This window comes from Thalassophryne amazonica, chromosome 17 (genome assembly GCF_902500255.1).
Source record: "Thalassophryne amazonica chromosome 17, fThaAma1.1, whole genome shotgun sequence".
Lineage (NCBI taxonomy): Eukaryota > Metazoa > Chordata > Actinopteri > Batrachoidiformes > Batrachoididae > Thalassophryne > Thalassophryne amazonica.
Window position 1 is genome coordinate 2094154 of NC_047119.1, and position 15853 is coordinate 2110006.

General features: G+C 41.9%; 1 protein-coding gene across 1 annotated transcript in view; it reads left to right on the forward strand.

Annotated features, from left to right (window-relative positions):
* The first annotated feature begins 240 nt into the window (after positions 1 to 240).
* The window catches only part of aebp1 (AE binding protein 1), a 37013-nt gene continuing 21400 nt past the window's right edge, over positions 241 to 15853 (forward strand). The window contains exons 1-3 of the mRNA XM_034192270.1: positions 241 to 852; positions 14213 to 14857; positions 15046 to 15120. Of these exons, the coding sequence (XP_034048161.1) occupies positions 624 to 852; positions 14213 to 14857; positions 15046 to 15120 (949 nt within the window). The 5' untranslated portion in view covers positions 241 to 623. The remainder of the gene's footprint in view (positions 853 to 14212; positions 14858 to 15045; positions 15121 to 15853) is intronic.

Below are 15853 nucleotides of genomic sequence, written 5' to 3' on the forward strand. Positions count from 1 at the left end.
AGCCCCAAGTTGTTTTGAAAGTCTGTCTCTGAATTGTTTCCTATCATTCCATCTCCACGCTGAACCCTAATCCTTGTGAGTTACACTCTGACTGCATGCCGTCCCTCAACCTCACGTTCTACAAACCAAACCAGAGGAAAATGTCTTCTTAAAAGTTGACTCTTACGCCTCTCCTCCACGGAATGTCATATGTGGCAGCTGCTCCTCCCCTTTGCACAGGGAGGAGTGAGGAGAAAAGGGGGTGAAGGGCCATGAGGGAGAGATGTGACTGAAGGAGAATGTGGGAGAGGAGGAGGAGCAGGAGGAGGCAAGGAGGTGTGTTGATCTGCTGCTAAAATCCATTCCAGACATAGGTTTTTCCTGCCCTGGCGCGGCCACAAGGCTGCTTCAGTTTGCAGCCCGTTACATTTTCTTCCTCTCTGCTTGCTGCTGCTCCACCAGACTGGACAAAACGCTCCAGAACTCAGCATTTTGCTCAGCACCATCCATGCCTTCAGAGAATCTCTTCTGACCTGATCACAGCCGAGTATCTGCACACTGAGATATCGATGTCTGCAAAGTTTTCCACATTTGGCTGCTTCCTGGAGTAAATCCCATCAGACTTACTGGCTCTTCGTGGAGAAATGAGGGCTGTGATACTTGTCATCCTGGTCAGTGTCGCACTGTACTGTGTGTCAGTCGATGCTCAGGGACGGGATGATAAACTCTCCGGAAGCCAGACTGCTGTGGAAGATCTGGTTCGGGATGTGGGACAGGAGGATGGACAGGATGCTCTGCTGTCAGACGAACCTGCTGAAGTGGTTGAGACGACAAAACCAAAGAAGAAGAAAACACCTGAGGAAATTGAAGCAGGTTGGTAGTGTTCCTTATTCTGATGGTATCTCCAGAGTTAAGGTTGAATCATATTTGGGTAGTTTGTCTTGAACTCTGTGCTGCTGCTGCAAACACAAGTCTATGTTCCCCGTTACAGCCAAAGTGATATGAAATCTAAATGCCAGACTGGCTTCAAACCTGTCACCTTCTACATGGTCTACATGTTGTGTTGTCTCAGGTCGTTCAAAGCTCTTCATATTGTGCTGCTGCTTTTGACATTTGGCTTCTGTCAGACACAGAAGAACGAGGCTGTTAATGAGACACAGGGCCAGTTTTGCTTTCTGCATCACACAAATGCATGAGAAAACAACACAATACATATATATATATATATATATATATATATATATATATATATATATATATATATATATATATATATATTCTACCTCATTTTCTTATTTTATTGTATTGTTACAAGTATTTTTATTATTGCTTACCCTTGCACATTTTCCTCTATTTGCACCCATCTTGTGTGTTTTTGTAAGAGCTGACGTAACATGTGAATTTCTCCACTGTGAGATCAATAAAGTCTTATCTAAATATGATTCAGGAACAATCGTTTTTATTACAGAATGATTCACTATGATGCAATCTGACATAATTCTTTGTTTAATGACAGCATTCATTTTCCAGGATAAATCAGGATCAGCATTGTTTACCTTCAGATTCATATTTGATGAAAAATCAGGGACCTTCTACAGGTTTTTGCTACTATGGTGCAGGATGCAGCACACTGGTTCTACCACTGGTGGCAGCACTGCATACAGTACCAGGAAGCGCAGCATAAAAGAAGCCCAGAAGAACAAGCCAACCATTATCAGCACAGCATAACTGTCCCCAATCTGAGTTGGTACCATCCTGTAAAAAACCTGTGATGCTGATTGTAATGTTCAAACATTTATCCTTTATACCACCGACCACTGTCAGACATGTTGATTTTGTTTCTACCTCACAGCCAAAGTTAAAGTTCCTGGGACCAGTCTTGTGAGAGCCTCGTCTTGACCTTTGAATTTTTACGAAAGTGGAATACACACAAATAGCTGTGAAAATAAGCTTAATTCAGTTGAGTCATAGCATAAAAATTAAATGGAAAGGACTGGATTTGTATAGCGCTTTTCTGTCTGAATCAGAAGCTAAACGTGCTTTATAATGATGCCTCACATTCACACACACACACACACACACACACACACACACCGATGTCATGGTGCTGCCATACAAGGCGCTCACTACACACCAGGAGAAACTCGAGGATGAAGGACCTTCCTCAAGGACCATTAGTGATTGTCTGCTCTGGCTGGGGTTTGGGTTTGACAGCCCAACACGTAACGACCACACCATCACCTCCCCAACTTGTTAATGTCAAAGGTCCTACTGATGTCCTCCTGACATCCCCTAATTAAGACATGGACCTCCAGGAGAGGTAGAAACAAGTACAAGTTTGGGGTGGTTGATATATATATATATATATATATATATATATATATATATATATATATATATATATATATATATATATATATATATATATATATTACAGTGTATTTCCCATAAGGTATTTCTCACTGATTTTTGAAGATTAGTTGAACATCTCATCTGTCTGTGTCACTCCAATCATTGCAGTAGCGTTGTAGTCCAGTGTGTGGTGCACACCCATAAGGGCCCCTTCACACATAGTGCAGTTTGGCCGAAGTGCGCATGAAGCAGGAACTGTGTGCAAAATGTGTAAAATCGTCCTGTATATTATTTGGAGTCAGTCTGGTTCATTTTGCTCTATTTCATATTTTAGTGTGGCCCTTCTGGACATCCCAGGTAAACAGCACGTACTGTGTTTGGACGGACATGGACTAACAACTGCCCACTGTGACGCACGTGTGTCTGTTTGCTGTCATCATGTGGACATACAACCCCAATTCCAATGAAGTTGGGATGTTGTGTGAAATGTAAATAAAAACAGAATACAATGATTTTCAAATCCTCTTCAACCTATAATAAATTGAATACACCACAAAGACAATATATTTAATGTTCAAACTGATAAACTTTATTGTTTTTGTGCAAATATTTGCTCATTTTGAAATGGATGTCTGCAACAGGTTTCAAAAAAGCTGGTACAGTGGTATGTTTCCCACTGTGTTACATCACCTTTCCTTCTAACAACACTCAATAAGCGTTTGGGAACTGAGGACACTAATTGTTGAAGCTTTGTAGGTGAAATTCTTTCCCATTCTTGCTTGATGTACAACTTCAGTTGTTCAACAGTCCGGGGTCTCCGTTGTCATATTTTGTGCTTCATAATGCGCCACACATTTTCACTGGGCGACAGGTCTGGACTGCAGGCAGGCCAGTCTAGTACCCGCACTCTTTTACTATGAAGCCACGCTGTTGGAACACGTGCAGAATGTGGCTTGGCATTGTCTTGCTGAAATAAACAGGGACGTCCCTGAAAAAGACGTTGCTTGGATGGCAGCATGTGTTGCTCCAAAACTTGGATGTACCTTTCAGCATTGATGGTGCCATCACAGATGTGTAAGTTGTCCATGTCATGGGCACTAACACACCCCCATACCATCACAGATGCTGGCTTTGAACTTTGCGCTGGTAACAATCAGGATGGTCTTTTTCCTCTTTTGTCCAGAGGACAAAAGAGGAAAAAGACATTTACATTTACATTTACATTTACATTTACAGGATAACATTTACATTTACTCTGATGGACTACCCAGCAGTGGGGAATAAGTTTCATTACACTAGAAGTCTTTCAGAAAGCGCTGTAACTAGGTTTAAGGATATGATTCCTTTATGTTCTCTAATGCCATATACCAACACAGTGCAGAGTAGCTACCTAAACTCTGTAAGGGAGATAGAGTATCTCGTCAATAGTTTTACATCCTCATTGAAGACAACTTTGGATGCTGTAGCTCCTCTGAAAAAGAGAGCTTTAAATCAGAAGTGTCTGACTCCATGGTATAACTCACAAACTCGTAGCTTAAAGCAGATAACCCGTAAGTTGGAGAGGAAATGGCGTCTCACTAATTTAGAAGATCTTCACTTAGCCTGGAAAAAGAGTCTGTTGCTCTATAAAAAAGCCCTCCGTAAAGCTAGGACATCTTTCTACTCATCACTAATTGAAGAAAATAAGAACAACCCCAGGTTTCTTTTCAGCACTGTAGCCAGGCTGACAAAGAGTCAGAGCTCTATTGAGCTGAGTATTCCATTAACTTTAACTAGTAATGACTTCATGACTTTCTTTGCTAACAAAATTTTAACTATTAGAGAAAAAATTACTCATAACCATCCCAAAGACGTATCGTTATCTTTGGCTGCTTTCAGTGATGCCGGTATTTGGTTAGACTCTTTCTCTCCGATTGTTCTGTCTGAGTTATTCTCATTAGTTACTTCATCCAAACCATCAACATGTTATTAGACCCCATTCCTACCAGGCTGCTCAAGGAAGCCCTACCATTATTTAATGCTTCGATCTTAAATATGATCAATCTATCTTTATTAGTTGGCTATGTACCACAGGCCTTTAAGGTGGCAGTAATTAAACCATTACTTAAAAAGCCATCACTTGACCCAGCTATCTTAGCTAATTATAGGCCAATCTCCAACCTTCCTTTTCTCTCAAAAATTCTTGAAAGGGTAGTTGTAAAACAGCTAACTGATCATCTGCAGAGGAATGGTCTATTTGAAGAGTTTCAGTCAGGTTTTAGAATTCATCATAGTACAGAAACAGCATTAGTGAAGGTTACAAATGATCTTCTTATGGCCTCGGACAGTGGACTCATCTCTGTGCTTGTTCTGTTAGACCTCAGTGCTGCTTTTGATACTGTTGACCATAAAATTTTATTACAGACATTAGAGCATGCCATAGGTATTAAAGGCACTGCGCTGCTGTGGTTTGAATCATATTTGTCTAATAGATTACAATTTGTTCATGTAAATGGGGAATCTTCTTCACAGACTAAAGTTAATTATGGAGTTCCACAAGGTTCTGTGCTAGGACCAATTTTATTTACTTTATACATGCTTCCCTTAGGCAGTATTATTAGACGGTATTGCTTAAATTTTCATTGTTACGCAGATGATACCCAGCTTTATCTATCCATGAAGCCAGAGGACACACACCAATTAGCTAAACTGCAGGATTGTCTTACAGACATAAAGACATGGATGACCTCTAATTTCCTGCTTTTAAACTCAGATAAAACTGAAGTTATTGTACTTGGCCCCACAAATCTTAGAAACATGGTGTCTAACCAGATCCTTACTCTGGATGGCATTACCCTGACCTCTAGTAATACTGTGAGAAATCTTGGAGTCATTTTTGATCAGGATATGTCATTCAAAGCGCATATTAAACAAATATGTAGGACTGCTTTTTTGCATTTACGCAATATCTCTAAAATCAGAAAGGTCTTGTCTCAGAGTGATGCTGAAAAACTAATTCATGCATTTATTTCCTCTAGGCTGGACTATTGTAATTCATTATTATCAGGTTGTCCTAAAAGTTCCCTAAAAAGCCTTCAGTTAATTCAAAATGCTGCAGCTAGAGTACTGACGGGGACTAGAAGGAGAGAGCATATCTCACCCATATTGGCCTCTCTTCATTGGCTTCCTGTTAATTCTAGAATAGAATTTAAAATTCTTCTTCTTACTTATAAGGTTTTGAATAATCAGGTCCCATCTTATCTTAGGGACCTCGTAGTACCATATCACCCCAATAGAGCGCTTCGCTCTCAGACTGCAGGCTTACTTGTAGTTCCTAGGGTTTGTAAGAGTAGAATGGGAGGCAGAGCCTTCAGCTTTCAGGCTCCTCTCCTGTGGAACCAGCTCCCAATTCAGATCAGGGAGACAGACACCCTCTCTACTTTTAAGATTAGGCTTAAAACTTTCCTTTTTGCTAAAGCTTATAGTTAGGGCTGGATCGGGTGACCCTGAACCATCCCTTAGTTATGCTGCTATAGACGTAGACTGCTGGGGGGTTCCCATGATGCACTGTTTCTTTCTCTTTTTGCTCTGTATGCACCACTCTGCATTTAATCATTAGTGATCGATCTCTGCTCCCCTCCACAGCATGTCTTTTTCTTGGTTCTCTCCCTCAGCCCCAACCAGTCCCAGCAGAGGACTGCCCCTCCCTGAGCCTGGTTCTGCTGGAGGTTTCTTCCTGTTAAAAGGGAGTTTTTCCTTCCCACTGTAGCCAAGTGCTTGCTCACAGGGGGTCGTTTTGACCGTTGGGGTTTTACATAATTATTGTATGGCCTTGCCTTACAATATAAAGCGCCTTGGGGCAACTGTTTGTTGTGATTTGGCGCTATATAAAAAAATTGATTGATTGATTGAGGACACGACGTCCATGATTTCCAAAAACAATTTGAAATGTGGACTCATCAGACCACAGCACACTTTTCCACTTTGCGTCTGTCCATTTCAAATAAGCTCGGGCCCAGAGAAGGCGGTGGCGTTTCTGGATGTTGTTGATGTATGGCTTTTGCATGGTAGAGTTTTAACTTGCACTTGTAGATGTAGCGATGAACTGTGTTAACTGACAATGGTTGTTATGTGTCGGACGCAGCTCGGAGAACCGACCAGCGTTTGAAGGACCCAGTATGAAATAAGCAGAGCACGGTACAAAGGCTAACTGAATTTAATACATAACAGTGAAAATGTAATAACAGAAAGGTGCGGCCTGGCGTGGTGCGCTCCCAGCAGCGCTAATGGTCCGGAGCCAGAAGCTGTTTCGGACCCAAGGACCCCGCCGACACCCCCCAGGTGGCCGCAACAACCGAGTCTGTGAAAGAAGGAACCATTATGTGAGTCCACACTCTACACACAGAACACTTAAAGGTGTACAAACAGCAAACACTTCCTGGCTTGATTACTGATCAGCTTCCAACCTGCAGGCATGGAACATCCCGTTCACAAATCACCACCGCAGTGGAAGCTGATACATGACTAACATACAGCTCAATACAATAAGGTGTGAGGGACACCACATTTACTGACTGTATAACTGTTAGTCACAAAATCTAACGTACCTCAGGAAGTGTGCTGACGAGCGTGAGACCTCACCCCCTCCTCTTTCACAGACCGTGCATCAAACCTGGACATTCTCAGCGTCCGCTGCTGATGAGATGGCTCCCAAGACGACGATCTCACCTGTCTGGTCACAAGGTCGAGTCTCTGGCAAATACACACTGTGCACTCCAGTCTTAAATGCCAACATGCTCCAATCCATCCAGATGCACCTCAGCTGTGAGTCCTGACGAGTCGCAGGTGATCAGGGTGAGGTCCTGACAGCCTCAGCAACACAGCCACTCAGTCCCAAATGCACGCCACCTGGGAGGAAAACAAAAAGACAAACAAAACCGGCAGCCAGGCCCCCCCAGCCATATAACAATGGTTTTCTGAAGTGTTCCCGAGCCCACAAGGTAAGATCCTTTACACAATGATGTTGGTTTTTAATGCAGTGCCGCCTGAGGGATCGAAGGTCACGGCCATTCAATGTTGGTTTTTGGCCTTGCAGCTTATGTGTAGAAAGTTCTCCAGATTCTCTGAATCTTCTGATTATATTATGGACTGTAGATGATGGAATCCCTAAATTCCTTGCAACCGAATGTTGAGAAACATTGTTCTTAAACTGTTGGACTATTTTTCACACATTTGTTCACAAAGTGGTGATCCTCACCCCATCTTTGCTTGTGAACGGCTGAGACTTTTGGGGATGCAAGAATGGGAAAGAATTCCACCTACAAAGCTTCAACAATTAGTGTCCTCAGTTCCCAAACGCTTATTGAGTGTTGTTAGAAGGAAAGGTGATGTAACACAGTGGGAAACATACCACTGTACCAGCTTTTTTGAAATGTGTTGCAGGCATCCATTTCAAAATGAGCAAATATTTACACAAAAACAATAAAGTTTATCAGTTTGAACATTAAATATCTTGTAGAGCAAAAACAAAGAGTTCACTGTGCTTCTGTATAGCACAAACAAATTTGGTGCAACCAGATAGGACTAATTTGTAAAAGAGAAAAATAACTGGTGCAACACAGAAAAATTGTAAATGTAAAAATGTACATACATTTTTGCTTTTTATTAAATTGTCTGCCACTTATTTCTGTGTTGCACCAGTTATTTTTCTCTTTTATTAAATATCTTGTCTTTGTGGTGTATTCAATTGAATATAGGTTGAAGAGGATTTGAAAATCATTGTATTCTGTTTTTATTTACATTCATCACAACGTCTCAACTTCAATGGAAGTGGGGTTGTAAATAAAAACATACGAGGTCTGTCAATAAAGTATAGGTCCTTTTAATTTTTTTCAAAAACTATATGGATTTCATTCATATGTTTTTACGTCAGACATGCTTGAACCCTCGTGCGCATGCGTGAGTTTTTCCGTCCGCACGTCTTTCATTAAAAAAATCTCCTTTAACAGTGGAATATCCGGATAAAATGCTGAAACCGACTTCTTCTGAAACGTCTCTGTTCTCTCACGACGTCCTGGATCAATAGAGCCTGAAATGTGGAGGTTTTCAGCTTGAAACAGGCTGATGACGCCGCCTGAGAGTGCTGCACGACGTCTCGCACCGTGGGAAGTCCTTAAAGTGACAGAATCACCTCAAAATCTCTCATCAGCCGTTAAAATTTTCACTGAAAACCAGCTTAATTTTTCGAACCATGTCCACTTCGATGTGTCTCACAGGTTTAGAAAACATTTTGATCAAACAACGTGCCAGTCTCTCAGCAACTTCTCAGACAAAGGAATTCCGACGAGGGGCTGGACGACTCCTCCCACAAGGAGTGCTCACAGGCGAATGACGTCACCGACAGGCGTGGAAAAACTCACGCATGCGCACGAGGGTTCAAGCATGTCTGACGTAAAAACATATGAATGAAATCCATATAGTTTTTGAAAAAAATAAAAAGGACCGTTACTTTATTGACAGCCCTCGTATACTGCTGTGGTGATATATGCTGTGGGCTGCAGCGTGCACGCTCCCTCGCTACAGCCCACTGACAGGTTGCCCCTAGGTTGAAACGGACTGTCACATCAGAACACGGAGCGGATAATCTGATTTTCACATCACCCATGTGAGCTCGGTTCCATATGATGCAGTGTCAGTTCCGGCGCGCTGTCCACAAGACACGTGTGTTGGGCAGGACAGGTGTGCGGACAAGCTGGGCACATGCCAGGAGATGTGGACATGAGAAGAGTGAACTGCTTTTCATTCATGTCATTTCATGACTGTACGTCTGTGACCATGGGTCATCTACAAAGGAACAGATTGATCATATTTGTATTGTCTGCTTGATAAGAGGGATTCAATATAAAATGCTGTGTTTTTTATGGTGTATGGTTTTTTTAAAATACATCTATCTCTTTGTTGATTTTAGGCATTTTCCCCACACCATTTATAATCCAGTGACAGTAGCTCAGTGATAAAGTTTCGGGCTGGCAATCAGTAAAGTGCAGGTATGAATCCCGTGGGTGATATGTTTTTTTTATTATTATTTATTGCACATCAGCGGCACGATGTGGTTCCACAGGTACCAGCTGGTTTTTAGTTTTTATTTATTCCACATCAGTGGCAAGATGTGGTTCACCTCGCACTGTGTTCCTGCTCAAAAGACACCGTTGCGTGTACGAGCCCTCATGCACGTCTGCCCGTCAGTGCAATGTTTTGTGGTGCGCTAATTCAAACTGTTTCACACTGTTTTGTCATATTCAACCAAACTTCGCACTATGTGTGAAGGGGGCTTAAGACACTGTAGTACATCAATGGAAGTTGCTATTTAACTTGAAGACAGATTACTGTCTTATTTGCAGATGTTTGAATTAGATTGTGTCTAATGTCTACAGTTGAATGCTAATGTTAGCTAGTTTCTAGCATTAGCCTTAAGTTGCAGTTCATCAAACATTAGGCAGCTCTTAGCTAACATTCGGTAAGACAAGGACATCCAGATTCAGAGTATTCACAGAAAGTAAGAGTCCTTGTGCACACTGGGTTTCACATTCTTTTTCTTTAAGCAATTACATCATGAAAGACAAACGGCTGATGATGTCATTAATAAAAGCTCTGGGGACGTCATAATCTGCATCTGCAAATATTAATGCTGACAGCAGCTGGTTCAAACATATATGAATGAAATTCAGTTTATTTATACAGCGCCAAATCACAAGATGCTTCAGAGGAGTAAAGTTGAACTTTATCCAGCCTCGGACTGAGAGCACAGCGGTGGTGTCTGCTACATGGAGACTGTTGGAACATGTTGAATATATGACTTCTGTCATCGCTGCTGCTCCCTGAAGGTTTGCTCTTTATTGGCAGGATTTAAGAAGATGAAGCCAATATGGTTTCTGAAGAATCTTAAGATTTATTTAATCATATCACTCATTAAAATTCTCCCACTGTATAATTTTCTTCTCTCTACACCAGGGCTGCCCAGTTTCTGTCCTATGAAATGAATCTGGGGGAGGGAAATGGGCCAAAAATACATTTTAATTTTATGTCAAAATATGTTTTATGTTTTTGTTTTTGAACAAAATTAACATTTGAAATGTAAAACAATTTTCTGCAAACTCCTTGCAGTTTTTTTTTAAATGAATGTATAGATGACAGAGATCAGATGTTTCTTTTTACATAACATATCTCAAAGGAAAGACACGTGAGCGTGCAGGCAAGACGCTTTGGAAGATTAAGTTGAAAACAACTGTTTTGTCCATCTCTGTAATAAGTGAAACTTTCACTTAACGGAAACATTCATGAAAATGACAGCACACAAGAACCATTCAGTACTGGATAATTCTATGTTTACGACATTTAAATTTCACATCACAAAATGCCCCCCAGGCTGCCTGAGGGCATTTTGTGATGTCAAATGTCTGAATAATTTCAGTGTCTGACAGATCTTGCATAACATTTTTCAATGACGCAGTGATGGCAAAACCTCATTAAAAATCTGGTGGGGGGGTCTTAGCCCACTAGGTGGCTCTATTCATACAAAAATGGGCCGACCATCACGGCGCTCCACAACTTCAACGTGTAAAATTGTGGTCAGATGTGGAACTGCAGTAAGTCTTAATCGAAAACCTCTTTTGCTGTAAACATCGTGCTGGGCAAGACAAAGGGCCAAATCAAAGCGAGGGCGGGTCAAACACGGCCCTTGGCCACATATTGGGTGGCCTGGTTCTACACAGTAAATTTTTCAGAGTAAAATAGACTCTGCAGGAGTACATTTGTTCTCACTCCAAATAGCATTACAGAAATAACTCAGTCATACTCGTGATGACGGATCTGAGAGCATGAATCAATGACGTGTTGCCTCATCTATGATACCACAGACCTGTCCAGGATCCTGGTCCCTGGATAGAAGACAACCCTGTAGACCATGGGTCCATCCACACTTCCTGAAAATAACCATCGATCTGCCAGAACCCGGTAAAACATGAACGTCCCTTCCGCCTTTTCTGACAGCGGGGTTCATCAGCACTGAGGCACCAGTGTGTTGGATTATACTCTGAGAAAAGCCCACATGGCCAAAATGTTGTAGAGTCTATTCCCTCATGACACTTTTCCCTCATCTTTTCTCATAAGTGAGCAACTTTTCTGGACTTATCACCAAATTTTGCATCCACAGTTTGGAGCCAAACTAGAAGAAGAAAAGCTGCAGAAGAAAAGAAGAAAAAAAAAATCCTTCTCTTATCTTATTTTGCTCTTCCAGCTTTTTCTGTGGATGCAGATGTTGTTTGTCTCAAACATCAATTTCTTTACTTTCATGCAACACAGCCATAGAGATTCACAAACGATTCGTGCATTTTCCACATTGATGTCAGTGCAGAGCTGAAACGTGGGAGTTGTTGTTTTAGTGAACAGGCTGTGGATAATTGATGTGATTCAGCTGGTGGTCTGACGTTTTCTTGGCAGCTTGGCCACATTGCTGCTTTTTCAACATGAAACACAACTTCAAACCCGTCTGACCCGTCTGCTGCTCGTCGTGTCAAGCAAACTGGTCAGAAGTGAGTTTTCGGCAGTAGTCATGCACAGAGTGAATCTGTCTCAAATGAGTCAGTGCAAAAGCCTCGTGTGCAAAACACACAAAGCACGAGCAGCAGCAGAAATGTTTCCACGACCATTTTCCATAAGTGAGCAGACAAGATTTATTGGGGGGGCTCCTTTTCAGTAGCACTAATGTTCTCAATATTAACTTTCCACTGAATGAAGCAAAACCACAAGTCAGTGGAAGACAGAAAACTATCTGAAACTAGAACTATCCTGTTTGGGGGGAGCACAGTTTGCTGATAATGCAGCATTTTTATGATAAGTAACTTTGAAGTATGAACCCAATGCTGGATCAGATTAAACTCAAAAACATTCCTTCACTGGTGTCTCATGCCACATAAAGTGCCATTTCTGTGTTGGTGTTTTGCTGACAGTTGTGACATGCGGCCGCCCTGTAAACCTGAGGCTGAGTAATGGAATGGCTCTGATGGGCCGGTGCATTACAACAAACATCAGGAAACAAGTCTAGACGAAGAAAACAAACAGCCCTCTGCGTGCTTGTTGGACTCTGATGAGTGTAAGATGCGGGCGTAACGCGGAGGAGGATGAAACGCAGTTCAGCCTCTTTGAAGATCTCTTCTCTGTAATATTCAATGGAATTTAACGCAAAGCCACATACAGCATAATGTAAAGTTTATAACTACTTACAAAAACAGTGGGCGTGGTCCCAAGTCTGAAGATCACCACCCTTTGATTGCTGATGACAGATCAACAGCACAGCTTTACTGGTAGCCACATCCTCTTTTCTTGGTCAACCACTATAAACCACAAAAACTGAGCAGAGTCGGTCGCTTGAAACAATGTATTGCTGATGTGATAATCACGACATGTGATGCTCAGGTAAACTGCTCCATGTCACTTCAAATCACCATCATTTTTATGAGAGCCCGGCTGATAAATCAAGAAGATATAACTGGCCCCAATGAAGTACTTGCAGATAAATTGGTGTGGAAGGTATTTGTGTGGTAATATTGTTGGAAAATTCAATGACATGCAGAGTAAGTCAGTTCTTTGAACTTCTCTCTTTTTTTATGACACGGCATAACTGGACATGAACAGCAGAGACAAAAAAATCATTTAGAAGCTGCTGATGGAGCAGCACCCAGAAAACAATTAATCCCCGGCTGAAGCTGGCCCTTGATCTAATGGATGGAAGAGAATTCCATAATTGGGCCAAAGATGGTAGAAATTCACTGCGAGGTCATGGGATCTCACAGACGTTGTAACCTGGGGTCATGGACATGGATATTAGGCATCAGCTGGCATAACAACTCAGCTTTTAACAACTTTTTCACTCAGGGTTGCCACAGCAGATCCGACTTGGACCTGCATGTTGATTTGGCACTAGTTTTACACTGGATGCCCTTCCTGATTCAACTCCACATGACACAGGGAGTGGGTAGGAACTGGGAACCAGGAACTTTCTGCTCTGAAAACAAGCACTCTAACTGCTTGGCCACCACCCTGTGAGAAGTCAGAATCCTTATTACTGTGTTTGTCAAGGATTTATGAATGTTTCTGGAATTTAGATGCTTGTCATTTATGGCCTGCAACAGAGCTGAAAAAAGTTGAGGCAGGGGCAATTTATGCTAAACATTTAATGCTGAAATCATCACTTTTACAGCCAGTTTTCTTCAGACAAATCAAGGGATGGATGTGTGAACATTTCTAAGTGACTGAATGTGACTTCATTAAGAAATCAATCGCGATGGTACTGTGTGGTAAGTCTGTGTCAAATAGCTTGTTCTCAGTAAATGAGTGACCATGCTGGAAGTAGATGAGTGAGACAAGACGCCTGTGACAGTTCTGAAAAAATATAGGCTTCTGATGTGAGGTAATTCATCACAATGTCACAATCACATGATAAATGAGGTCACCAAACCATCGTCTCATGCTCAAGTCATTTTATTTTATTTGTACAGCACCAAATTACAACATTGTTGTCTGGAGGCTCTTGTGCTTATTTACTTTCAAGGAAATGTTCCAAAGCACTGTGATTGTTCTGTCAAAAATAATCATGTATAGACTAAAATATATCTGACATTAAGCCATTTCTGTCATAAATGTAACATGTCATAACAAGGAAAGCTGAAGGACGATGGATGAGGACTTTTAATATGTTGTGGAGGCTACTGAGAGGACAATGTTCAGCTTTATCCTGATTTGTTCTGACCTTTTTTCCATTTTGATTGGATTAATGACGTATGTTAAATCTGTATACAATTTTAAACAATTTAGCATTCTTTTCTCTTTACTCCATTCTTTGAAGCCAGGGCAAAGAAAGCAGCAGAAAGGGAGGCCAAAGCCAAAAAGCAGAAAGGCCCCAAACCCACCAAGAAACCAAAACCACCCAAACCAACCAGAAAACCAAAAGCACCAAAACCCACAAAGAAGCCAAAGGTGCCCAAACCCAGCAAGAAAACAACTACCACAGTGCAGCCAACCACCGGGCAACCAACCATCAGGCAGCCAACCATCAGGCAACCAACCATCAGGCAACCAACCATCAGGCAACCAACCATCAGGCAGCCAACCATCAGGCAACCAACCATCAGGCAGCCAACCATCAGGCAACCAACCATCAGGCAACCAACCATCAGGCAGCCAACCATCAGGCAACCAACCATCAGGCAGCCAACCATCAGGCAACCAACCATCAGGCAACCAACCATCAGGCAACCAACCATCAGGCAGCCAACCATCAGGCAACCAAGCATCAGGCAACCAACCATCAGGCAACCAACCACCGGGCAACCAACCATCAGGCAACCAACCACCGGGCAACCAACCATCAGGCAGCCAACCATCAGGCAACCAACCATCAGGCAACCAACCATCAGGCAACCAACCATCAGGCAGCCCACAGTGGAGGAGCAAGAGGAGAAACTGCTGACTGCACTGGGCTGGGACACATGTACGTATGTACCATCTTCATTCCACTTCATTCACCAGACTTCTTAATGTTCTAAAGGCTAAATTATCATCCACATGAACAGACGTGGAACCTTTAAACACTATCTTTTGGCTGTAAAATCTGTATTTGTGAATTTGTAATTTATGAGGATGCGATTCCAGCCACTAATTGTGTCTTTGTGTTTATAGTGTTTGAACGTGGGACCCCAAAGGTGCCCCCAGTGGAAGAGCCTGTTGAGCCGGGCCTAGAAAAGATATTCACGGGTCAGAATCTGAACATTTGCTGTCATAAAAGACAAAAAACTGAAGATATTTATCATTACTTCAGTCGCAGAACATTATGACATTCGAATCCAATTTTCAACATAGTCCATGAAATCAAATCTTCCTGAAAGGGTTATAGACAGAACAATACACTTTAGAGCCTCTTCTGACACCTGCTCAGCCTGAGAGTGGGGGCAGAATGCGTTACAAAGTGAAAACTGGTGCTCATGAGGGGTGTGTTCTGGACTGAGAGTTGGGTAGGATGGTGGAAACCAGTGGCTTTGTTGGTAAGGAAAAGGTTTACTGACATTGACTTTGGGAATGATGCTGGGATCTTCAAATCAATGAATACCGAATGCAACCACCAGAGGTAAAGAGCTGAACTTGTAGAGAGATTCACGTACCTCAGCAATGATGTTCATGTCTCTGCATCCTCGGCCTCCTGAGAAGAGTTTATAGAGTGATGAGGTCAATGGACAGAGGTGTCCTGTGAAGCTGATATTCAGTCCTTTGGGTCCTGGTACTTCCTGCTGTATGGCTGTGAGACGTGGAAGCTAACCAGTGACCTACAGTGTTGACTGGATTTTCTGCATTTTTTTTTTATGTTATAGCCTTATTCCATAATGGATTAAATTATTTTTTTCCCTCAGAATTCTACACACAATACCCCATAATGACAATGTGAAAATAAGTTTTTTTTAGGAGATTTTTGCAAATTTATTAACAATAAAGA